At 40.5% G+C, this 25,275-nt stretch overlaps 6 protein-coding genes and 2 long non-coding RNA genes across 11 annotated transcripts; 4 read left to right on the top strand and 4 right to left on the bottom strand.

Annotated features, from left to right (window-relative positions):
• The first annotated feature begins 190 nt into the window (after positions 1–190).
• On the top strand, positions 191–1,081 carry LOC124202609. 2 transcript variants are annotated; one of them, XR_006878255.1, is made up of 4 exons: positions 191–447; positions 562–664; positions 725–832; positions 932–1,081. It is a non-coding gene; the product is annotated as an uncharacterized LOC124202609 (long non-coding RNA). The 2 variants fall into 2 exon arrangements; XR_006878254.1 differs by having other exon boundaries at positions 562–832.
• A 2,951-nt stretch (positions 1,082–4,032) lies between these two features.
• Positions 4,033–5,032, bottom strand: LOC124202421 (cuticle protein 7-like). Its single transcript, XM_046598772.1, has 3 exons — positions 4,883–5,032; positions 4,684–4,803; positions 4,033–4,538 (listed from the first exon to the last, which is right to left on the bottom strand). Exons 1-3 carry the CDS (start codon positions 4,886–4,888, stop codon positions 4,224–4,226), a joined length of 441 nt encoding a protein of 146 aa, XP_046454728.1. The 5' UTR covers positions 4,889–5,032; the 3' UTR covers positions 4,033–4,223.
• Positions 5,033–5,559: 527 nt separating this feature from the next.
• LOC124202422 lies at positions 5,560–12,654 on the bottom strand. 3 transcript variants are annotated; one of them, XR_006878078.1, is made up of 9 exons: positions 12,503–12,654; positions 12,265–12,422; positions 11,638–11,826; positions 10,030–10,120; positions 6,842–6,986; positions 6,646–6,763; positions 6,339–6,574; positions 6,172–6,273; positions 5,560–6,090 (listed from the first exon to the last, which is right to left on the bottom strand). It is a non-coding gene; the product is annotated as an uncharacterized LOC124202422 (long non-coding RNA). The 3 variants fall into 3 exon arrangements; XR_006878077.1 differs by having other exon boundaries at positions 11,638–11,819; positions 12,503–12,650; XR_006878079.1 differs by lacking the exon at positions 11,638–11,826 and having other exon boundaries at positions 12,503–12,650.
• Positions 12,655–12,997: 343 nt separating this feature from the next.
• Positions 12,998–14,860, bottom strand: LOC124202618 (alpha-(1,3)-fucosyltransferase C-like). The gene is made up of 3 exons (XM_046598970.1): positions 14,635–14,860; positions 14,345–14,539; positions 12,998–14,254 (listed from the first exon to the last, which is right to left on the bottom strand). The coding sequence occupies exons 2-3, from the start codon at positions 14,498–14,500 to the stop codon at positions 13,187–13,189; spliced, it is 1,224 nt and encodes a 407-aa protein (XP_046454926.1). The 5' UTR covers positions 14,501–14,539; positions 14,635–14,860; the 3' UTR covers positions 12,998–13,186.
• Positions 14,861–15,404: 544 nt separating this feature from the next.
• LOC124202586 (alpha-(1,3)-fucosyltransferase C-like) lies at positions 15,405–17,267 on the top strand. Its single transcript, XM_046598942.1, has one exon. It carries the CDS (start codon positions 15,781–15,783, stop codon positions 17,116–17,118), a length of 1,338 nt encoding a protein of 445 aa, XP_046454898.1. The 5' UTR covers positions 15,405–15,780; the 3' UTR covers positions 17,119–17,267.
• Positions 17,263–18,727, bottom strand: LOC124202587. Its single transcript, XM_046598943.1, has one exon. It carries the CDS (start codon positions 18,373–18,375, stop codon positions 17,392–17,394), a length of 984 nt encoding a protein of 327 aa, XP_046454899.1. The 5' UTR covers positions 18,376–18,727; the 3' UTR covers positions 17,263–17,391.
• A 1,567-nt stretch (positions 18,728–20,294) lies between these two features.
• Positions 20,295–21,341, top strand: LOC124202914 (alpha-(1,3)-fucosyltransferase C-like). Its single transcript, XM_046599419.1, has one exon. The coding sequence runs from the start codon at positions 20,295–20,297 to the stop codon at positions 21,339–21,341; it is 1,047 nt and encodes a 348-aa protein (XP_046455375.1).
• Positions 21,342–23,315: 1,974 nt separating this feature from the next.
• On the top strand, positions 23,316–25,243 carry LOC124202499 (lactosylceramide 4-alpha-galactosyltransferase-like). Its single transcript, XM_046598832.1, has 3 exons — positions 23,316–23,856; positions 23,990–24,642; positions 24,807–25,243. Exons 1-3 carry the CDS (start codon positions 23,671–23,673, stop codon positions 25,162–25,164), a joined length of 1,197 nt encoding a protein of 398 aa, XP_046454788.1. The 5' UTR covers positions 23,316–23,670; the 3' UTR covers positions 25,165–25,243.
• The last annotated feature ends 32 nt before the right edge of the window (positions 25,244–25,275 follow it).

The following is a 25,275-nucleotide window of genomic DNA, read 5'->3' as shown; positions in this document are numbered from 1 at the left end:
GATATTCGCAATCGGGGAAATGAATGTGCTCATGGCGCTTAACCATCTAAAAAAAACTTTGTCTTTTCAAATCAATAATAAAATCAATAAAAATAATAAAAATAAAAATAAATCCGCTCAAAGTTCAAATCCAAACTCCAAAGGCGATATTTTTGAAAAGTCTCTTTCGCCGACTACTAGATGGCTCCCGTGGGGTTGGGCGAGGCCTAAATAGAAAACACAATCGCGCGGCTTCAACTTTTGGTTTTCGTTTCGTTTTAGCATGTTTTAGTATTGTTATCATGATTGCAATATTGTGCTTGTGTTCTTCAGTTCTAGCAAATCAATTTAATTACCCTAATTCTACTAATAAAATTTTGGTGTAGCACAAACTATACCAATTGATGACAAACAGAATCCATGACCATGAGATCATGGGTTTGCCAGGAGTTTCCTGAAATTGTTATGGTAAGCAACATCCTCAGCAGTTATGTTATGAAACAAATAGAAATAGGTATAGTTGAAGTGATTTATTAAAATTAAAAATCTGCAATTTATTGCATCTCTTGTTTTGAGTTGCAGATGTTGTGTTTCAATGTCACACAGTTGGAGTCAAGAGTCGGAGTTGGCATACCAGACCATGGAGATAGCTTTTGGATCCCAGAATCACTGTTTTATGAAAATGGTAAAGGAGGTTAAATTTTTAGTGCATATGCTTATTTTGCCCCTACCTCTTATCAAATAGAGATTTGAGTACATAGCAAACTCAAATTTTTGATGAATCAAGTTATTGTTATTATTGTTGATGAGCCACTTTTCTCTGGGTCCTTAAACTGGACTTCACAAGCCACTGGTAACAATGACTGAATGACCTTATTATTGAGCTGAATTTAAACAACTCTGACAAGAAAATAAGTCTGCATCTAATCATGTATTTATATTATATTTATAGGTAATCAAATTTTGGAACATTTCTGTTTATTCTAAAGTTTCTGATGACCTGCACCTTTGCATTCATTCATTTACATTGCACAAGAAATTTTTTAATCTCTTGATCTTGAATCCTTATCAAAATAAATAAATGATTTATGTTAGAAGACCAGCTCGTTTGCAAACATGATTTTTCATTTTTTAGATAGTCTTTTTTAACTGGTTGTTTGATTAGCTCACTTACTATGTATAATGTAATAGACGAGTCAGATTTTATTTCAATGGGAAATGAAAAGGGGTTAATGTTTTATTAACTTTTCACAGTTGCTTTACAATTAAAACTTACAAAAGGCCATAATTCCAAATATCATGTACCAGCTTCAATGAGGATCGTAAAATCGAACGTGCAGTTGCTGCAGAGTGCAGACGAATATACCATAACGTCTGCAAGGATATCGTAACATGGATTTCCCTCATGTAAATTCCTGGATATTTAATTACGCTTAGTTTATAATATCTTTTTTAAAGATGAATATTACGTGAAATTTTCTTTTTCGAGCGATACAATTAAATTGAACGAGTTGAAATTGAGATAAAGTTCACAAAAATCTGAAATAGTGCTCGCTTGGCTCGTTGCAAACGCAGTGATCCGAGTAGGAGTCTATATATAGGAGTGTCCTAATCCCTGTAAGTTATGAATTTTTAGAAGTTTTTCTACACTTTCTCAAACAAACTATTCCCCTGATTTTCACGTGAAGTTCATTGATACGTCGAAGTAGTATCGTTCTTGAAAATGAGTTTTTCGAAGAAGTTGAAGAGTTTGTTTCGTACGAAGAAGAGGAGCGTAATTGTCAAGGAAAAGTCGACATGCGTACTCTTAAGTTTGATTTACTTTGAAGAAGATCGATATGTACCGAATTGTCCGATAGTTCCTTGTGGTCGTCAAAATGCGCTGACACAAGTTTGGACATTGAAAGAAGATATCTCTACTCCAGTCGACAACGAGAAGCTCCTGGATGTCATTCAACAATCTGCTAAGCCTTCTCTCCCCCAGCAGAAAGAGGACACTCTTCCTCCCGTTACCATCCCGGAAGCGTCAACTTTGGTCCCCGTGGCGGTGGAAGATGACAAGTCAGCGGCGGAGTATACTTACCCAACATTTATCGACGCAGAGGTACAAACGGATCAAGTAGAGGCGCAGGAAACGGCAGTCGTCGACGTGGACACTCAAACTTCATCGGCAACTATCGAAGATTTTCCGCTACATCCGGATCCGGTAGTTGCGCCGATTCAGCACTCTGACTCCCAGATTCGTCCCGTTGATAATGAAGATCCAACGCAGCCAATCGTACACCGATTATCCCCCGAACCTGCTGTGACTCCTGCTCACACGATTGATTACAAGGAAATGTATGACAATACTTGCATACAGTTTGCAGCGATGCACCGACGGGTGCGAGGACTTATCTCTTCCCGTGCCGTTTTACAACGCGAAAACGTAAGACTCGTTGACCAACTCGAGATAAAGAACAGAGAGCTCGAAGAAGAAATTGCCTCGTCAAGTAAGAATTTGAAAGATTTGGAAAGCGAACACAGCGACAACCTGGAGAAAATGAGAGGTTTTCACAACACCTTGCTCGAGAACCGTAACATCAAAATCGCTGAACTTGAGCAAACCATCTCAGATTTAAACCAAAAGCTCGATGAATTCGAAGATGACAGCCAGACAGAAATGCAAGAAACGAGGAAAAAGTATTCAATCGTCATCCGGAAGCACAATGAATACTTACAGCAACTGGAATCCCGCATTGAGGAATTAACGAAGCATAACACCGAGTTAAATCTTACTATTGACGAACTAGAACTCGCCTCCTTCTCATTGCCGAATTACTACAAACTTCTGGGTGTGGAACGCGAGAAGGCCTCCAAAGAAAAGGTCCAAAGTTGCTTCCGCAAGAAAATGCGTCCGATACACCCGGACAAGATGAAACCCGACGTGGACGAAAAAGCCTTCGCTAAAGCAAAAGCATTAGGTGAAGCCCTTCATAGAGGAAGACTGATTCTATCGGACCCGAATCTCAAAGAACATTACGACGTATGGATCGATATGATTGATATAAAAAACGCTGAAGATAGGATTCGAGAGTATGAGGCCAATGAGGCTCGCTATGCAGAGAGAAATTGGAACAAGTACTGACCTGTTCACCTGATGGATTCGCGCTCCCTGAGTTGGATTTTTTTGTTTTGGTTTTTTTTATCGAAGTTAACTAATGATTGAAGCTGAATGTCAGTCTTGCGAATGGTAGTTGTTGATTTGTGATGACGCTCCCTCCTCGTAACAATCCGGAAGGGAATGGTGGGTGAACCTGTCAATGGAGTTGGTGTGTCACTGTTGTGCGTGGGGACTTCTGAATATACTTTGAACTGCACAAGATGATTTGTCATTGGGAAGTACGAAAGTGCTTACACAATACAACTCCTCTAACAGTCAGAGAAGTAGGTTGTCCTCACCCTACATGTCAGTGTAACATTTGACTACCTTGACAGGGGGTTTATTTACCCTTAAATGAGTCCACCAATTCTTTACGGTAAGTTACGATGGAGACAGCCGAGCAAGTTGACCATTATCGATTGTAGGGCTGGTTCAGTTTCAATCATTTGCGATTTGGTTTTTTTAATTTTTTTTTCTTTCTTTTTTCTCAATAAATCGGGTTCTGTCCCATATATAATCTCAATTATTTCTACCGTGTTGTTTTACCTTTTCTTATTCCCCATCATTTATGATACTTTTAAATTCGATGGCATATGTATGCATTGTATGCTATTTATTGAACGGCATATGCTATTTTAATTTTCATGAAACAAAAATTACATCAACACATCTCTTCTGGTACCGTACCTTGCTAAAAACGCAGGTAGCTGACAACAAACAAATGAACTATATTGTCGACGAAGCTGACCCACCATCCCGAAAGATGCTGCTGTTCTCTAGCTCAAATTGATAGGAAGGAACAACAACTTCGGAAATCAAAGGCATGAAATGCAGAAACTGTAGCTTCATGTCAAAGGGTTCTTTTTATGATAGGTACGAATTGAAATGACTTTGTAGGCCTGCAGCATAGATTAGGGCGAATTCCACTTCGTTTTATTGCGTTCTTAAATGCAATTAGCAATAACTTATACTAATACAGACAAATAATTATGTTGACAAATATTTCTTTTTACATAATATATTTCTCTTGATTAAAATCACGACAATAGTTCTTTTATAGGATTATTCTTGAACAATAAAAATGCATGTAAACATTCATTTTCTAGTACTTGGCGGGAGCCTTGTAGGCAGGTGCGGGGTAAGCGGGAGCTGCTGCTGGGTATGCGGGAGCTTTGTAAGCTGGGGCAGCATATGTGCTGGGTTTGTACTCGGGGTACTTGGCTACACCCTCGTACTTGACGTCAGCAACGTATCCGTAGCTGTCAGCCTTGTAGGTGACGATCTGGGTGCGGCCATCGGGAAGCAAAACACGGTAAGATCCGGTGGTCACTTTTCCGTCGCTCTTCTCAGAGTGGCCGTAGTTGTTGTAAGATGGGGCATCGTTGACTTCCCAGTCAAAGCTGTACGGCTGTGGGGGCTAAATGGAAAAGAAGACAACACGACATTTGTTAGGAATCAATTGAACCAAATCACGCTTATCTCTGTGAATAGCGAGTGCTCGTAACTTCTAAAATAATATTGGCTATAAGCCGGCTATTAGTTTTTCTAAGGTAGACTTTTACGTATGATTCAGTCTTGTATCCAGGGGCGGGATAAGCTGGAGCTGCTGGGTAAGCTGGAGCTGGAGTCGGGTATGCGGAATTGGCGGCGGCAACAGCGACGAGAGCGGCGACGATGAGGAACTGTAGATAAATAACCAAATAATCTTTCGGTTACTGTTGATTCCTTATGACTGAACAGGCACTTCTTATAACTTCTTACCTGCATGTTGCTGGAGTTGTTGTACGATTGAATTCAGCTGGATAACTGATACCTAAAGTGGACCGTTTACATCCTTTATATACCAATCTCACATCATGGGCTGTGATACGTGAAAGAACACTCGTGCAAAATCTGCAGGAGTGGGCGGGCGAAAGATGATAAAACATATAGCAAGTGAACGTAGATTTCCTCTGGCGAGCATGAGTCGGGCGCGAAATACATTCGAAATTGGATGAGTCTCTTTCGCCTAACCCGAAATGCCCGTCACCTTCTGGATGATAGTTGAATGGGCGACTCATGCCCACATTTTAGCCTAGATTTCTTTGAACTTTAACTCAACAGTATTACTACATTACGATGTTGTAATTTGGAAAAAAATGCGCCCAACCTACTACCGATAAAACCTTCTGATTAACCGGGTGAAAACGCCCCTCCTGAAAAATCAATGATTTTCACATGACTTTCAGTGCCGGAAAAATTCGGACGCTGCTTTTTTAGAGAGAGAAATTTTCTTGCTCTACCCGGCGAGAGAACCATTCCGACAACTTTTCCTTTCTTGGTCGGGAATGTCCGTTAGAAAATCAAGTCGGGAATAGCGATAAAGTCCAAATAGAGAAATTTAGCAACGCTTTGTGTCTTTCTTTTTTTTAAATGACTTGAGCCACATTTACTCGGAATAGAAACAAAGTTCGAATATTTATCATTTGATTTATCCGGATTTATCAGCATGATTTTACGGTGAAAGTTATTAATTGTGGGGGGTTGACAGACATAAATGAGTTCCTGCTAATTAAATCGAATTTTCGTGTACAAGCGAAAATCAATTACCATTCACACAGATGAATTACATGCGTAACGTGAAATTATGCTTAATATCTAGATGGGATTTTGTAGGTTGGGGAATTGTATGTTGGAATTTCGCTTACTGGGATTTTGCTGAACGCGGGGTAAGTTGGAGCATTATAGACCGAAGCAGAGTAAGCTGAGGCGGAGTAAGTGACAGGCGGGTATTGGGCCTCTCCTTCGTACGTGACGTCGGCGGTGTATCCGTTGCTGTCAGCCTTGTAGTTGACGATTTGAGCACGGCCGTCTGGGAGTTCCATGCGGTACGATCCTGTGATCACTTTCCCATCGCTACTCTGAGTATGAGAGTAGTCGTTGTAGGATTCATCCTTAACCGCCCATTCGAAACTATATGGTTGAGGTTTCTGAAATAAAAGTTAAGATTTTTGGACCATACAATATAAAAATTGTTGTTTGTGGTTATTAGCATTTAATCAAATATATACGTAGGATTCAGCAGGCTTTTCATAAGCGGGGGATGAATAATCCTTAGTTGGATAAGCGGATTTGGCGGCAACGACAGCAATGAGGCTGACAAGAATCAAGAACTAATCCAGTAAAAGAAATTGTAATTGATGAAAAAGTCGTATTATTTGTCTTGCCTCCACTTTACCTTCATGTTGACTGTGTCCGAGAGCTGTTAGGTGGTTAAAATCAGATCAATAACTGACTTCTTTGATCGACCAATTCAACAGTTATATACTACACACAGTCCACCTCAAAGTATCATTAATCACTGAGTGATCAAACCGGGTCAAAAGATAACAGGAACCATTAACTGGTTTGGCGTAACATTGAAAGTAGTGGTTGTGGCTATAAGCTTGAGGGCGGAAAATTTTCCAAAGCACCCTGAAGTAAAAAAAAAGTAATGAAAGTATAAAAACAAAAACAATTATTTCATATAAATAAAGAATTGTTACAATCGATTTCCCTTTTGGATGTGGAGATCTTCCACAAATCGTGTTTTATTGGTAAAACTGTCCCATACCGGGTTTATAGGAACAGGAGTCTTATCCATGCTGAATATGGTGGCGAAGTCTACAATTGACAAATTAAATTAACTTAAAAAATAATTTGTTTTATATACTGTAAGTATCTAATAGTTTTGTGACTTACCAATATTGTGGCCTTTTCTAGTAAAGAGACGGCTGGGAACGTGAACTGGTCCATCCAGTACAGCCTGTAAGGTCTCTTCAATTTGTGAAAAGAAATCTTCAGCAACAACATGACCGACTTGAGAAGGTAGCCGAATAGACGATGCCTAGAAGGAGGGAATTGCATTGGAGCAATTGGAATTGTCTCTTCGAACTTGTAAATTATGTCCAGTTATTAATTTGGTCATAGTAGAGTTTCATGGCAGCTGGCGCAAAGTCTCACTAGCTTGGGTGTAATACGTGGATGTTTCGTTACGTTTTAGTCTTTCGCAGATTTTTAACGGAAAGTTTTCTGCATGCTGCATCTCCAGCACATACGAGCTTGCGTGAATGACATTTCAAGTCAGGCTGGCATTGAAAGTAGTAGCGAGGGCAACTTACATTAGAATTCTTTGGCTTCTCAGGCTTCATTTTATCAACAATCAAATCGTTCAGTTTAGCACAAAGAACCTGGGCATTCTCTGTACCATTTACACGCCATGATTTTTGTCCGATCGCGAAAAATTTAACAACCCTCAAACTTTCTGCAAACATCAATCGCGCTTCCGTCCAACTCTTTCAATAAATGGCACTCCAGGTAAGATTGTCAATACAACTTAAGATGATGGACATTTCTGATTCCGGCGAATAACATAGAAAAAAGTACTTACGTAAATCATTAAATAAAAAAAAAATAATTATTTTTTTTTGCAACAAGTTGGTCCTTTTCCAAATGGATGGAACGAATTTTTCGTTAGTAAACGCATCGCGTAATAAAAGTAGCTGAATAACGCCGTTCCCGCTTGATCCCACTATTGTAACTGCCATGGCTAACGCAAGGTGGGGCACTGGGGCTGCTGGCTAAAAACGGTAGTTACGGCGGGATATTTGACTTTTTCAGTGAAAAGCAACAATTTTTTCTTTATTTAATATCTGCAAAAAAAAAAATATATGTGATTGACACTAGAAGTCCCTGCAGACCAACACACCACCTACAGACAGATGACGCTGAGACACTGTTAACTGAGCAGCTTATAGTCCAAACTGGATTGATTGAGCCTATCCTTTTTTGAAAAGTTCTCTGAAACTTGCTGTTAATGCAACTAGAACGACTACTGTCTAGTTGCCTTTCGCTGGATGTCTACTCATTCATTCTGTTGTACACACTGATGCGATCGCTTTTTTCCACATGACTGAGTCGTAATTAATACCCACAGTTTTGCATATTACTAATCAGTAATATGCAATATGTAAGTCTCTGTTACGCAATGATGAAGACAAAAGCTTATCTTTGACTAAAGCAGGAATCGGCGGATCGTTCGTGCGGAAGAGACAAAAGAGGGAAGCACTTTAACCCGCTTTACCCTTCGAGTGGTGGTAGTCACAATGGAAAGAGCAAAAGTATTTGAAAAGCTTTAGCAGTTTCCCTTATATATTTAATGAAAATGCAGAGAGCGATCAAAAAGGCATTCATGAAACATTTCCGAAGCTAGCTCAGTTAACTTTTCCTATTTACGTTTTGTTTGGAGCTGTAATGAAAAGAATGAAATTAAAATACATCCGGAAGCGCAGTCCACTTAATCCTCGCGGAAATCACGTATACGCTTCTTTCAGGCATCAGCAAATTGCTTAGAGGAAAAGACGTTTTTGTTCTTGACAGAAATAGAAAAACTCAAATGAGGTCAAACTTTTTTGTAAGTTGAATTTCAAGTTAACTTGGTATGCAATGACGGCTGATTTGGCTTATGTGTAGGGAAGGAGAATAACTCACATTAGTGCAACTTGTTAACAGTTGGATGACTGTTTAGTTCAACAAGTAACATTCGCTTCTGATACACCAATTTGCGTCTTGTGCGAATATTCGTGGGAAGTTAACAAATGTTTATTTTGCTTCAGAGTGTAGTGTACATAGAAGGATTTCGTTGCTCTAGTACCACTAGACTCAATTATTCAATTTAAAACACGGAATAAGGCCAACAATAATTACGATTACCAGTCCATTGGGGGTTCACGATCACACGGCAGAGTCGGAAGACAACCGGAAATTGTATTCCAATAGCGAAACCTTAATCCATCCTGCCTGGAATCATGCACCGATCCACCGATGCAGGAGACCTTGCTCTCATCAAGCTCAAAAGCGCCGTCAAATATTCACGTACCAACAATTCATTTTCTTTAATTTAACATCTTAATTAAATTCAAAAATTTGTACAGAGTACATCCGCCCAGTGTGTCTGTCAATTCAGCAGTAATAATAATAAGCAGTAATGATAGGATCCTGGCAACTCTCTACGCCATCTGTCAGTTACGGCAATTTGCCACTTTCAGTTTACTTAAATCGAGCGGATAGAACGAAGATTTGATGTCACGGAAAATCGGAAAAAAGCCAAACTGGACGGGTAACGTAAATCCTGTCACAGTTAAATCCATCACAATTTGGACCAGACCTGCCAATCGGCTATTTCAGCGTATCACGTGAAAAAGTTTGTCTATCCACCGGTGATCCCTGCTGCATTCAGCTTCATTCTTATACACATTCGGCTTCATTACATTTGATGCACCTGTTCCCGACCAATTGAACAACCCGCCGCTTTCCTGGTACAAAGATTTCGCACAGGATCAATATCAGTGGCCTGCTCATCCCGCCCAGCAAAAAATTTCTGGGATGATTCTAGTAATTCTCAGGCTGAGTTTGCGCTGCACAGTCAACATAAAACATTTGAATCTCCTGGCAGAAAAACAGCATGTTATCGGACCCGATATGCAAACACGAGCCCATGCATATGACTGGGCCTGCAGCTGTACGCTATACCCACCAGGGGAATACCCGCCCGAGTCAACAGGTCACTGATTCAAAATCAATTTCAATCAATAAAACACAATTGCGATATTTTCTCATGTGAAAAGTTCACAATAAACTGTCCTTATTCCATCAGGAAAAAAAATGAATAGTAAAAGAAAAACCAGCTCATGCTTTCTTAAATTCATTTCCCCTCGGCGGTTATACACGATCGTTTTGTTACACATGAATTTGTGACACATTTCCACGAGAAAATTAAAAGTTGTTCAAGTCTGCGGACTAATTAGGATAGAAAGCGGAAAACCCTAAGCGATTTAGAACTTTGCTGCAACACTGGTCGATGGAAAAGTAAAGTAAAAAATGCATCCTACCTTTAAATTGCGTTTTCTGGCTTGACAAGACTGGAAGGAGGTGGTTATTTTTCCTTTAGCAGCACTTTTTCTTGAAATTGTTTGCAACCATCTGAAATGAGAAAAAAATACGTTAATGTCAAGAATTTTTCGAATACATTGTCAAACGAATCACAGCTATACTCGCTTAGACGGTATAATATAGTCATTTATAGTTAGTTATTTTGAATGTGATGGCGTGTAAAAGACTTTTCAAAGTGTTGCTGATCGGGCTGGTTGTAGAAAGGGTGCCCGACGTGGTACCAACACTGATTGTGAGTCAAACAAATAAAACAAATATTTGACCAAGTATGATGAAATGTGAAGGTAAGCTTTAACAACATGTAAAATTGTATGTAAAATAAAAATTATTTAACAAAATTTAAAAATGTGCTAAATAAAAATAAATTCAACTTTAAATCCAAAACGTGATTGATTATTTGGAAGGGCTTGTTTGCAGCTTGAATCTTGATGTAGCTTCAATTCAGCAGCTATCATTCTCGCGTCAAAATAAGTTTCTACGTCACGAAACAATCACAACTATGTTTTTTCGACTCCTAAAACAGAAAAGAAATCTAATTTTAATAGCAAAATACGGCAAAATAGAAATCTGCGTTGAAAAAAACATTTTGCGCGTGCAAAGTTTTGAACCACTGACAAGATTGTAAGGTGAAGACGTATCTCGCGTTTGGCGTCTTTTATTCAAAACAAAAGAAATTATTGAAAATATTAACAAAACGTTATCGGATGGGTCTGTTGAGGAATAGTCTGCATGCAACGGTTCAGGCTTTGATGAGGACCTATAACCCCTAACCTATACCCTAACCCAACATCCTATCCTAAACTAACAGCAGTAGCCAACCTCTCCCAAGCCGTGACCGTGAGTTCCAAACCAGTATCTGCCACCCTGGCGACCACATCCGACAACGTAGACGCCGACGTCTTAACCATTAGGCCATCGGCGCCCAAAGGAATCATATTTTTAAAGCTAGTCTTTTTAAAAACTTTATCTCAATCATACTATTTTCCTTAAGCCTTCATTGAAAAAATCGAAATTATTCAACGAACTTAAAAAATGCCGAAAAATGCACTAAATGAATTAAACTTGAAATTATGACGAACGTGATTAATTGGAAAGGCTAGTGTGTAGCTTGGTGTAGCTTCAGCAACTATCTTTTCTCGTGTCAAAATGAGTTTCTACGTTACGAAACGATCACGTTTTTTCGACTAGCTTAAAAAGTAAAGAAATCGAATCTAAATAGCAAAATAGAAATCTGCGTTGGAAAAAAGTTTTGCACATGCCAAGTTTTGAACCACCACTGACATGATTGTGAGATGAAGACGTATGCTGAATAAGTCTTTATTCAAAACGAAAGGAATTATTAAAGGAACAAAACGTTATCGGATTGGGTCTGTTGAGGAACAATCTGCATGCAACGGATCGAGTTTTTTATGCCGAAGGTTGCCAAGTAGTAGTTCAAACCCGCTTTTAACCGCCGTTTAAATAGGATAACATACTAATTCGTCTAATCAGTTATCACTGCCAAATGGCTTGAAATCGAATTACAATGAAATGGTCGTCTGAATTACCTTAATGGATGAGGAAGTCGAACGTAACTGGAAAAGTCGCAATGTCAGGTAGGAAAAGCGGAAGGAAGTCCTCGTGAATACACTCACCTTCGCATGAATGTACACGAGGACACAGGGAAAGGGAAAAACCAGGAAGAGTTTACTGACGTCGGGTTGTCGGCTCCGAAAGGTGATGAAAATATCTAGATTCTAGAGAAGAAAAAGACAAATTTGACATGACAATTTTTCGAATAGAATGTCGTAAACCTAACGCTACATAAGACTGCTTCTGCTAAATTGACGAATTTCCCTCATCCTCACTAAGTGTACAGTTACTACTCATAATAGGTAATAGAGAAAAAAGTAAAAATAAATTGAATAAATTTTATGAATCCATCTAGCTTTTGGAATAGAATTCTTTAGTTTTATCAGATTAAAGAGTTTGTCAAACATTTTATTTGCAAAATGTCATATTAAGAGTAAAGGCATAATATCCTACATTAAATCTAATGAGATAACTGCTAAAATGAAAACATGAATTTGAAAGTGTTGCCAATTTATAACTTTTATCAGCATGTAGCAATTAGTCAACCACGATATGTTAAAAACTCCTAACTTCTCCTTCTATAGAGAAGAAATAATAGTTACCTTCAAAAATTAATAGAGCTCAATCACACAAACAGCTTTGTAGCTTTGTTGGATGGCCGTCGATTAGGAATCAGAAGGATCAAATCACGTGCAACTGGGCAAGTATGCATAGTTGCAAAACCACAGACTTCGTAGTCTTTGGCAAAACCAGGGCAAAACTTTGTCAAAGAAGAATCACAATTAGTTATTACATTTCTTTCTCCTGCAATGTATAATCTTTTATTTGCATTAAATTTACCAATAGAGAACTTCTACGATAGCAAAAATAGGTTGAAAATCATTTTTTCTTTGGATTCATTCACGATTTCACGTAAATGTGCTACACCGGTAACAGGCTAACAGCAGCAGACGATTTCTTTATTCGCGTCACTAACTGGTGGTATAATGAGTCACCTAGCGGTAGCGGTAGACAGCGTTTTCATATTTTTTTTAACTAATACCTACAATTCTTACCTCTTAAAGTCTTAAGGCTTTAAATTGCCTATTAAAAATATGAACACTGAAATTATAAAAAAAAGGTTGAAGGCGATTTAAACTGCAACAGTATGGCATTCAATTGTTCATAAGTTTTACCGAGCGGCGGTTTTCCTGTGTCACGGTTTGGAAAATCTCATGTCTTAGGGTCTTTTTTACCTTTTTTTTGTTTTCTTGTTGCTTCTAGTCTTGGTTTGATAATCGACAAACAAGGCCATTAAAACAACTAGTTGTTCAGTATTATTTCGAAAAATTCACATCTTCTCCAAATTTCCTTTCATTCGACATGGACTTCTCGGGCGTGGAAATAATAGAACGGACCTCACATTTCAATTATAAAAACAAGGGCACCAATACATTCATTTACTTTACACATTAACTTCATGTGATAGGGAAATAGTTGTAAAAGTTTTGTAAGTCCCCAATGAATAATAATTTACTAAAATAACTAAAAATATTTGGTTGAATCGGTTTCGCATTCTCCTTCATCCAGCATCCACCACTGTTTGATGTCGCGGTAGGTTTTGGCCGGTAGGGTATTATCGTGAGCCATTCGGCACAAGTCGCACCATCCGGACAGGTCGAGCAGAGTGATGTCGTGGTCTCTTTTCCATTCAAAGTATCGGGCGTAAAGATCGTCCGATTTGTCCAACCGAATCAAATAATCGGCCAATTCTTTTGGCGAATCAAAATCCCTGGCGTTGATGTAGGAATGCGGCGGGGCGAAATGACTGTAGTCGGCCCCACCCAAAACGATCGGCACCGAGTCGTAGACCAAAGGCCGGATGAATTTTTCGGTGACGTAATCTGGGCACCAGGAATTCTCGAACGCCAAGTAGAACTTGTAATCGGTGCGCAACAAGTCGTCACAGTTGGACGGACAATCTTTTCCGCAGCGTCCGTAGATGTCGACTTTTACGAAATCACTCAACTGGCGGACGTACTCTTCACGCCGGATGGGGGTGGAGCAATGGGCCACAAACCAGGCCACCAATTTCGACTTGCCTCTGATTAAAGCTGTCATCTCCTGGCTGATGTTGGAACTCTTGCTGTTCAATTTGCTGTAATGATTTGTCTTGATTACGGATCCGTAATAGTCGCGTAGGAAAATGTCAGAGTCTCGTCGATAGGTCATGGTCCAATTGAAATAATCGTAACGAAGACGGGGGTCATTGATCGTCGCCATTTTGGTGTTGTCTGGCGACTCGAGTTGGGCAAAAACGAATCGCTGATCCGGTCGGCGATTTAACGGGAAGTCCGTCAGAGTGTCGACGTAGAGGACGACAACGTCGCTCTGGTGGATGAGCGACATGTCGGCTGTAAAAATACATGACGTGACTGGGCAACGGGCCTTGACTAGTGGCTCGTCGGCCATTGTCGAACTCCACGTACTCCACAGCAAAATGATTTTTAACGCATCCGAGGACGATTGGTTACTCAAATCAATCTTATTGGTCTTCTTATTTTTCTTAAATGTGTTATTATTGGCATTTTCAGCATCATTGGCATGCGACACCTAAAAAGTGAGGACAAAAAAACAAATTTGAGATAACACCTATCTAATTTAAAGTCGTTAGTGTTGCCAATCTGTTATCAAAATAATAACCTGTTGCTGTGAAGCTGGACTATTGGAAAACATTGGCAAGATACTCGAATGAGTGACACCAAGATGTTGGTAGTTGATAAAGGCGAGAAAGCATACCACGAATACAAATGATGTGAGCATTAGGTAGTAACTCGCTGCAGACACTCGTTTTCTCATTTCGTTTCATGCTGATGAGGTGAACACAATGAAATCGACCTATGAAGGTGTGTAAGTTTTCAGTTTAGTCAAAGTTCCAGACGATATTATAGCCTACAGTCCTTTTTATACGTATGTAGACAATTAACGCTTACCAGCCGCTATGATGGTCCATCAGGTGCTCGAAAATAGGAAAGAAGAACTGGGTATAAAATTTGTCTGTGTTATAGTTGAATGAACGATATATGGCAAGTTTGCGACACGTTCTATAGGCAACTAATGGAGTATGAAGTTACGACATCCTTGAGGTTTACGACAACGATGGTTGAACGGTAGCATATAGCCACAACAAATTCAAGACTAATGAAATTCGGCATCGACTCGGATGACGAGGTCGTGATTTTTACATTTTGATTTTAATATAATCTTAAAAGCCTTTGGCGCCATCTACCCCATACTCATTTATCTCCAAATAGAAATATTAACAAGCTTTCCAGCAGAATATCTATATAACCTTGTAAATACGCCACTGGGGGTGATTAAAACATCGTTAAAAAGTAATCGATTCAAGTGCTTACGGACATGTCTGTCTAGAAGATGTTTCTAAGTTAGGAGTATAGCCTTATACTTTCTATCAGTCGAATAGAGAGGGGTGGGGAGGAGGAGATTTTACCTGGAGCACACAGCAGTCGGGCGGAAATTTGAGTTGGATTGCATAAAAAAGGTCAATCTGGCTGGTGTTCAATAATTTCATTCGACTTAGTTTGTTTGCCACGCAGTTGATTGATTTGCTTGGATTTGCTATTGTTTTTTTGGGAAAGATATAGACAAATATTTCAAAATAATTTTGTTGATCTTCTGCGGATGTAATAGGGTCTAATGGAATATGTGTAGTTTCGAAATTGAGGCTGTCTAGAAATGTTTGTAAGTTTGTATGTTATGTAAGTGCATGAACTTTTTAATGAGATAAAATTGTGAAAATGAAACAAAGTGAAAGAAAAAATGGACGGCCGGCAGAAGAAGCCAACTAGTCGTCGAGTTTGGCAGCAACAAGACTTTTATCGCTCGGGATCAGATTTTGTGGTCCCCACTTTTTTTGCTATACAATTCTGAACGTGATTCTTTCATTATCCAATTGTTTCTTCTTCGTCTCCGGCAATTAAGGTCAATCTGAGGATGACTGGGTAATTCAGATTTCAACAAGGAAAATCAATATCCAAAACTTCTAGTCTCAGTAAGTGGAATAATCTTCTGTGCTCAACACGCCAGCAGCAACCACTCGGTTGTCGCCTTGTTTTCTCATGGCTCTAAATCAGAAGCGCTTCGTCAAACTTGCGATTATTCTTCTAGTGAATTTGTTGGCGATCTTGTTCGTCACTTATAGTAAATGGATCTTTGTCGACAATCGCTATTCATTATTGCAGCAACTGGAACAACCAAAGGCGAGTAACTCCTCTACCAAAATCAAATCGATTCTCTTTTGGAATGGACCCAGACGATCGGAGATGACCATTTTCGGGACGGGACACGACGCTTTCGTTCAGCAGGAATGCCCAGTCAGCGACTGTGAAATTGTCAACAGCCCGCATCAATATCCGTACCGTCCGCTAAGCTCCTTCGATGCCGTCATCTTCAACTTCAACGACGAATTTTGGCTGACCAAACGGCCACATTTCCAGCGTCAACCCCACCAACGATTTATCTTCTTTACCATCGAACCCCCACCGTCCAACGAGCCTATGAACGTCACGGGATACACCAACTATTTCAACTGGACCATGACCTACCGGTTGGACTCGGACATTCCTTTCCCGTACGGGCGGATCCGGCCGAAACGGTCGGCGCCAACGACAAGCGAAGAGATCCAAGCCAGGATCAAAGAGACGCACTCAAAGTTCAACTGTGACAATAATTTCAATTCTCGGACGAATTGCGAGAGCCAGAAGAACAGAACTCTGGTGGCGGCCATGATCTCCCACTGCTCAACTGACGGGCGACGGGAACACTACATCAAGCGACTCAAGAAGCACGTCAAAGTTGACGTGTACGGATTTTGCGACGAGGAAGACCTCGAGCTCGGGTCGGGTCTCCGTTGCGAGCCGCACGAGCTGTTGACTTCGAGGCCCGAATGTTACGACATGCTCGAGTCCAAATACAAATTCTACTTGTCGTTCGAGAACGCCATTTGCAGCGACTACGTGACGGAAAAGTTCTTCCACATCATGGGCCGGCGCAACATTGTGCCCATCGTCTTCGGTGGTGCCGACTACGCCCAACTGGCGCCGGAGCACTCGTACATCGACGCCCTGGAGTACGAGCCGGAGCAATTGGCCCAGTACCTGAAAATGCTGGACGCTAACGACACGTTGTACAACGAGTATTTGTGGTGGAAAGACGATTACGTCGTCGAATCGGATCTCAGACAAATGGTGCGGCACGGATTTTGTGACTTGTGCCGGAAACTTCACCAAGACCAAGGGCAGGTGAAATATTACCCGAGTTTGTTGCCCAAGTGGCACCCCGGAAGATGTTTCCGGCCGCACTACAAATCAAACAGAAGCACTAGCAGGAATAAAGGACTAACTAAAAAGGCAGCCCTTCACGAAAGACTTTCCTGGACTTTGGGACAGTCCTTATAAATAATGTTTATTTTAATTTGAAATAATATTAATAAATAAAAAAAAAACACACACACACACACAGAGGCCACCTTTAGTTTTGTTTCGATTTAATTTTTTTTTATTACTGGTGCAATGTAATTGCTGAGAAGTTACAAATAAACATTACCTTTTATTTCGTGTATTTGTTCGATTTGACCGTCAATTTTATTCAATTATATTCATCCCATCAAATAAAGTGAATTGAGAAACATCTTTGCACAAAATCTATTATAGGAATGCAACGCAAATGTTTTAACCACCGGTAGGATGACGGGTCAGGTTGGCATTAAACCACGCAATCTCGTACCCTTGACTTTGTTTCCCGAGCTCAGGTAGTCGCGTGAAATTAGCCATAAACCAGGGATTGAATTCGGAATCGAAGCGGACCATCCCCATCGTCTCCATCGATCTCAGCAATTTCGCATAGTCGCGATACTTTTCCAGCGGAGCGTTGGTGACCAAATGAATTTCGACGCCTAGTTGCCGGACGTTGGACAACATCCCGGATGCAATCATCTCTGTTATGACATCCCACTCACCACCTTCGATATCGATTTTCAGATAGTCGATTATCTTGCGGCCGTGACGGGCGGCGAGCGTCTGGTAGATGGAAGAAAGTGAACGGATCTCCCAATTGTAGTCGGTGTCGTGTCGGTCCCGGTCGCCCAGTCCCCATTTGTAAAAATGGACGTTACCGGGATTGTGGTCGTAGTGATCCTCGCCCATCATCGAAGGATCGAATGCAAAAACTTGGCAACCGTAGGCCGACATTTGCTCGTCAAACGACCACTCGTCGTTGGTGCCGAACGAGTAAACGAGACAGTCGCCGGGTACGGGCGCCACTTCCGGGTCGAGACACAACGATTTCTGTCCATCCCAGCCCGACGGCTCTTTATACATCGTCCCGCCAAAGTCTTGCACCAACTGACAGGACTGTCGGTTGCTCCACTTGAAGTACTGCATGACTTGAGCGCCTGTTAATGTGTCAGAGTTCAAGACAGTGTCCCAAGATGAAGACAAATCACAATCAGCAGAAGGTCGGAATGCAGCTGCAGATGTCCACGGGTGGAATTTTAGGTAGTCGACATAATGTTTGATGGTGATCTTTGAGTCGAAAATAATGCCAATGTAGGTAACAGCTAATATCGCTAAGAAAAAAGATGCCAAAATGACATTCCGCCTTTTTAAATGACACGTCGACTTGCTAATGAAGTTGCTGATTGCAGTTTCTGACATAATTAGGTAGATGTGCAGCGTTGAAGAAATCGTAAAAAACGACTTAGGGGATCAATAACTGTCAACCGTTAAAAGTGGCACAACAGGAAGTTAAACTCTACAACACACATACTATATTCTAGGCCTATAGACAGAATTTTCACAAGCAAAATGTGAATGAGTAAAAGATATTTTCAAGGTATGTTTCCCTATCACAGACACCGAACTCGCACGAATTTCAGACTCTTGTATTCAACGTTAACACTAGGATATAACTCTGGAACTCATGTTCGTGTGATAGTAAAGCAAAAAGAGGAGCCTTGTGTTGTTGTATGTAACCAATCATTGCCGGTAGAAACCGACGTAACGTACCGCAACATACCGCCTGTGTTTTTAAATGACGAAGGTTGTTATGTATAGTTTTCATGTAGATAATTCATTCGCATTTTCTTTTGCTGGGAACAGACGCAGCATATTCTTATGAAGTGCAGTTTACCTTATAATTATTTATTTTGTCTTTGTTTAACGAGAACCTTGCATTTCCAAGTGAATAATATGCAAGACGTAAAAAATTTGTCATTTCCCTCCACCAAATTCAAACACAAATTTTATTAATTCAAATCTATACACACCATCAACATTTAATAATAATAAGCTAACGTTGGCCAACTATCCACTTCGAGGTGGTTTTTTTGTTTTTGGTTTTCCATTTGGCTCCTCCTTCTCCTAGGAACTGTAAACTTTCCGTCAAGCAAGTAAGAAAAAAACAAGAGGCACCATATTATGGTGGAGATGGTCATGGTAACATATAAGGGAAAAAATCATACGCGATAGAAAATCACAACTAACTGACCGAGCTGTCTAACAGCTACGCTAGCTTAAACAGTAACGTTTTGATTTCAATCCCGTTTTTCACAATATTGCCTCCACATTCAACAAACAACGTACTGTTTTCATTGCGTTTTTTTTCGTCTTGTCTTGTGCAACTGTCTGAATTTTCAAAACCATCCAGGTAGTCTCTTCTCAACATTGTACTTATGTTCGTTGATTCGGGCAGGAGTTAATTCCATTAAATCAGACGATAGTTTAAAAAGTGAAACAGATATACAAAGATGGCATAGCGCGCTAAATGCGTGATGGAAATCAAGTAAACAAGAGGAAATTGGAAATCAGGATGAATAAAAAAATTGATCCTTTTTGCGGGATAAAAAATTTCCTACCTAATTAGACTTTCACGTCTTTTGTTTATCTTTATTTCGATATTATTAAAAATAATTGGGCTGCTCAAATGAATTATTGGGGTAATTACGCCATTGAAATCGAATCACTAACATTGCGTTGTCCGATAAGAGAGTTGTACTCCGTAAATGTTGCAGTCCGGTTACCGGACTATATAATTATGTGAAAAATAAGCGACTGCGGAAATCCATTTCAACACTTACGGCCCGTCAGCAAGACTGTGGCATCCGCGGATGGAAAAAGATTCGTCTGTTTCAGCTCGCGATTCAATTGTTGGCTTTTTGCTTTCATGACGTCTATACGTTTTACTTTAACTGGGCTTAAGATGTTAAATTGACTATTTAGCTAGGTATATAATTGCGGTTAATGTGAAATTGATCACGATGGAAATTCTTGTCAGTCGACTAGCTCGGATGTGCCTGCCCTTGTCTAGAGTATGTAACAAATTGATTTCTAGAACAATCAGGTGGCCTTTCCTCGCCATTGTGTCTTTTGTTATTCTTCTTCTGTATTTAAAATTATTTCACCATCCGCTGGTGAGGAAATTGCACTTCGATGGCAACGTCTTTCAAAAGCATCAACGCCAGCAGCAACCTTATTCCGTTAAGCCGATTTCAAATTTGCCGCCTTCATCAAGTCAAAAAATAAAAAGGATTCTTTTTTGGACGACTTTCTTTCACTGGAAAGATTTCGAATTCGGTATGGGACAGGAGCCGTTCGTCCGGGCCGGATGTCGCGTCACCAACTGCATGACGACAGACGACCGAAATTTCCTCAACGACAGCGACGCACTTCTCTTCCATCCCATCAACTACGATCCGGTCAGCGACGTGCCTCCGCACAGGAATCCTCACCAACGTTACGTGTTCCTGTTTTACGAAGCCGAAACATCCGGCAGGATTTATCCCGTTTTTCAGCATCCAGTGGCTCGTGAAGGATTTTTCAACTGGACGATGACTTACCGTCGGGACTCGGACGTTTATTCACCCCAACCGTACGGAATTTTACGGCGGAAGAATAGGACTTCGTCGATATTAGACAGAGAGACTTTGCCTGTCCAATTGGCTCCGGGATTATTGCCCCCTGATCCAGCAGTGTTCCTAGAAACGCTAATGAATAATACTAATAGCAGTGGGAGGAGTGATGATAATTTCGTGAGTAAGAAAACGAAGAAAATCGCCTGGTTCGTCTCCAAGTGCTGGACTCAAAGCCGCCGCGAGAATTTCTTCCGCCAACTGTTTGAATTCTATCCGTCGATCGACGTCTATGGCGAATGCGGAATCAAAGGACTGGATTGCCAACCTTGGAAGAGCCTCGAGTGCGACAAGATTATTGGCGATTACAAATTCTACATCGCAGCCGAAAATAGCTTCTGCCCCGATTACGTCACGGAGAAATTCTACCGGGCTCTCCAAGTTGGTGCTGTGCCCATCGTTTACGGGGGCTCCGATTATTCCGCCTACGCCCCACCGTATTCGTTCATCCACGCTGCCGATTTCCAGTCGCCGAAAGACCTGGCCGACTACCTCATCCTACTGGATCAAAATCCCAAGCTCTACACCAGGTATTTCGAATGGAAGAAGGACTGGATTGTGGATCGACAGCCGTTTGACGGTTGGTGTTCCCTTTGCGAGAAGCTCAACGATCCGGAAGCTAACCAAACGTCTAAAAGTTACCAAGACATTGCCAAGTGGTGGTTTGATGATGTCCCATGTCTTCCGAAGTCGTCGATATCAATCATCACATAATTGATCGTTATAATGTAGGCTATTTTGTATACCGTAGTAATTTCCGAACAATAAAGCTTTTTAGCTTTTGTCTTCGCTTATGCTGTATGTTGGAAACTCTCAATCTGTCAACGAAAGCATCAGTCAATACATGTCTTTGTACGTGGAAAGTAGTAGAAGTAAATCAGAAACAGCCGTATAAAATTACTTGATGATTCGATAAAAGCAACTCGCTGTTTACACTGAAACACTACCTACGGCTTGATGCTTGTTATAGCCTTCGATCTTGGATTTTGGGTTGACATCTCTCGTGGCATGATGGTTGCCCAGGACGGCCGCAAAGCGGTTTGCCTCGACAAAATGATTGCACTTGTCTACAACAATTGCCTGGTCTACTCTTTCGGCATCAATAATATCAAATACCATATTTTTAATCAGAGAACGTTTTACGTTGTTGAACTTTAATTGAAACCTACTATGTGATCAAACGTTACCACCGATCGGACAATATTCGAACATTCGATTCAAGAAACATATAAGAAGTTAAGAACAAAAAGACAAAGTTGATTATTGTGAAAGGGGGGGGGGGAGTTTTAGGAGTCATTGAATGTAAAATAATTATACCTAGGAACAACGCAATGTAAGTCTGCTTCAAGGTCAAGGGAATTAAAATAATTCATCTTCCCTGCACATCCTATGCAATAATAATGCCATCAACGAGGAAAGATGTGTCTTTAAAATTGCCTTTAGACCACGTTATTTTGTTTAGGCCCTCTTATTATGGCATGGTGATTAGGCTATTCGTCAAAACACCTGGCGTTGCTGTTGGTCTGACACGTATACACAAACTTGAAAATACTATGGCGGCCAATAAGGGGTCATTGAGTGATGGTGCTACCACTCCACATTGTACACATCCTTCCAAACTAGTTATAGAACTTCGAGTAATTGATATTACATTCAAGCCCAAGGATATAATGGGTAGAGTATCCACGTTTTCAAGGTTAGAGCTTTATTGATATGCTTATACAAGCAGCACGCTCAATCACGTCCATGCTAGTAGTTCGACAATTTTACTAGGCAAACCAAGATTGCAGTAATACAACATAAGTACGAGTCAAACTAACACGGAGAATAAGAATTCAGCGGACTAGATGGCGCCTTTGAAAACTTGGCGACAATTACCGAAGTTACGATTGGCGTTCTGTGGAATCAGTCCAGTCAGTGACTTTTTCAAATATTGATTAGGCCTACTATTTTATTAACATCAGATTACGTCAACGCCAATCGATTGCAGCATCAGGACCACCCTTGCGTCATCGAACTTATGTCGAATGTCTGCGAAAATTTCAGACAAAAAATTAAGTATTTTATTAGGATTAATCCTACACATACGTATTGTTGAACTTTTTAGTGGGAGCTTCTTACATTAATCCATGATTATAATGCTATCGAAGGGGCAACCCTTTGTCCATGAAGAAGTAGATTGAGGCCTAGAATACATGCCGAAGCCCACGGCGAGTAAAGAGTTTTTTTTCCCCTAAAATCTAGATTATCTTGTACCCTATAGACGGGCCAATGTAGGAATTGCCTTTTAAAAGACCAGCAGCGTAGGTTCTCTGATCGACAAATAACAACCGACACGTGCATAATAACCTGGCTAGTAACACCTATGGTGAATTTCCCATCTATGCGTATAGTGCATAGTAAAAAAGTGAGTAGCCTAAGGTTTTCAACTGAATTCTTTTTGAGGGACGGGCCATCGCTCTCGAGCATGCATGAATATAACGTATAGTGCGTGTTAGACAAGATCCTTGTATAATAAAATAATTGCCTTGCACCGCCTTACACGCATTTTTATTCTATGTCGGTCGTTATATTATATCATCGGGTTTTCCTGGAATCGCATAGCAAGGATCATCGTTTTTTTTTTTTTTTTTATCTAACTCGAGGTGAAAATTTGTGGGCCCTATAAATGAGTTGTATTGCTTGAATCTGATTGGTCTGTTTGGCTTGTAGCTGTAGTATTTCAGCGATGAAAACCAAATTAATTTGGAAGCTATTCTGTATTAGCCATTGAGCATTGTCAGGAACAGTTATTAGGTCTCGACTCTATCTCTCAGTGTTTGAAGCACCAATTAATTAAATTAAGCCTTAGCCAAAACCAAAAAATATTTGTGATGGAGTCTTCCGACAATAATTGCATAGTCAAGATATCGTCATTTAACATCTAGCTACCAGACGGCGTCGAAGGAAATTTCCGGGACCGTAGAAAATCGGTTACAAGACATTTATTGACAATAGAAAATCATCAAGTTGTTGATAATACACAGGAAAGTCAGACCATACCATGGGGCTTTTAAGGAACTCCACAACATCTCGAATTTCCAGTGTCATATTTCCCTTTAAAACCAAGTATCCAACTTACCGTTTAAGTTTTCAATTCTTTCTCGGACGCCCCTTTGTAAAGTTGCTGTATCTGATTGGCAGCACTTGTTTTATCATTTTAATCCAGTGGAACCTTCAGTATAACCAAGTAAGTTTATCAAGAAGATCAAGAAGGTTCCATCAATATCGTCCTCATTAATTCATGGACTATGCGTGTTACATTTCCAGTCAGTAATTCCAGGTGATTTTTATAAACGTAACGAACAATTGTTTGTATTCAGACAAATAGGCCTACCACTCGTGACACTCCGGAGGTTGATCGAGCAACCTGCTGTCAGCTCCCCAATCAGACTGCGGACATTTGTGGCCGACCGAGTTGCACTTTGCCATGTGCACAGCCGCTTAAAAGCTACTTCAGCACGAAATCCAGTTCTGGTCAAGATAAAGACAATGCCTTTTTCATAGAAACGTCGGGCAACGGTGCGCTCAGTTATCGACAGGCTTGCGCCGTTGAGTCCCTCGCCTTGCATAATCCAAATTTAACAGTCAACGTACTTTTTACGGATGTGAAAATCAACGCCGATCTCGATACCGTGCAGATACTCATGGAGAACTACGCCAACGTCCAACTTATCGACATCAAGGTGGATGAATACATGGCCGGAACACTGATGGAGCATTGGTACCAATGCACAAATTGGCGTAAAGGGACGTATCACGTCAACAATCTGAGTAACGCGCTCCGATTGCTGACCGTTTACAAATTCGGCGGTTATTATTTTGATCTTGACATCATTTCTGTGCGCCCCGTCACGTCCTATCGCAATTTCGTTGCCGCCGTCGACCGCGAAATTGTCAACAACAATGTGATTCATGCGAATGCAAAACATCGGTTCATTGAACTTGCCATCAAGGACTTTGTCACCAACTTCAGGTAATTATATCCGATTATATCATAAATGTGATATCGGTTTTATATATTCGTTTTTTTTTAAAAACTTGGTGGATCAGTATCTCGCTAGATCAGTTTTAACTAAGGTGAAAATGTCTCGAGACCTTCCAATGGCACGTAAACGGTCTAATTATTCTTGTTAATAGGCCAGACTTGTGGGGTAACAACGGACCTGCTTTGATTTTCCGCGTCTTGAAAACGTGGTGCAACTCCGAGGACCATAAATCGCTAGAATACGTCAGCTGTCCTGGATTTAATGTCCTTCCGGCACCGTCGTTTCATCCAGTCCATCACTTCGAGATGCAAAAATTATTCGATGAACCAATGGCCAACGAAACGGAAGAAATGCCCATCAGTTGGCTAACGGAGGACGTTGTGGGCGTCCACCTTTGGAACAGGATGAACAAAGATGACCCAATCTACAAGAACGAGACACATCCGTACAAACGGCTGGTTCGAGATCATTGCCCTCTCATTTTTTCCATCATTCCGGAAATATTTTGAAGAAGCATACAGCTTTAAAAAATAATTTTTTTTAAATTAAACGTCATATTTTGGAAAATACAGCAAAGGTTTGAATAAGTATAGTCCTATTAAAGGTTCAAATCCATCAAC

Source organism: Daphnia pulex, chromosome 9 (assembly GCF_021134715.1).
Source record: "Daphnia pulex isolate KAP4 chromosome 9, ASM2113471v1".
In the NCBI taxonomy this organism is placed as follows: domain Eukaryota; kingdom Metazoa; phylum Arthropoda; class Branchiopoda; order Diplostraca; family Daphniidae; genus Daphnia; species Daphnia pulex.
Note: the sequence above shows the minus strand (reverse complement) of the source record. Positions and strands in the feature narration are given on the sequence as shown.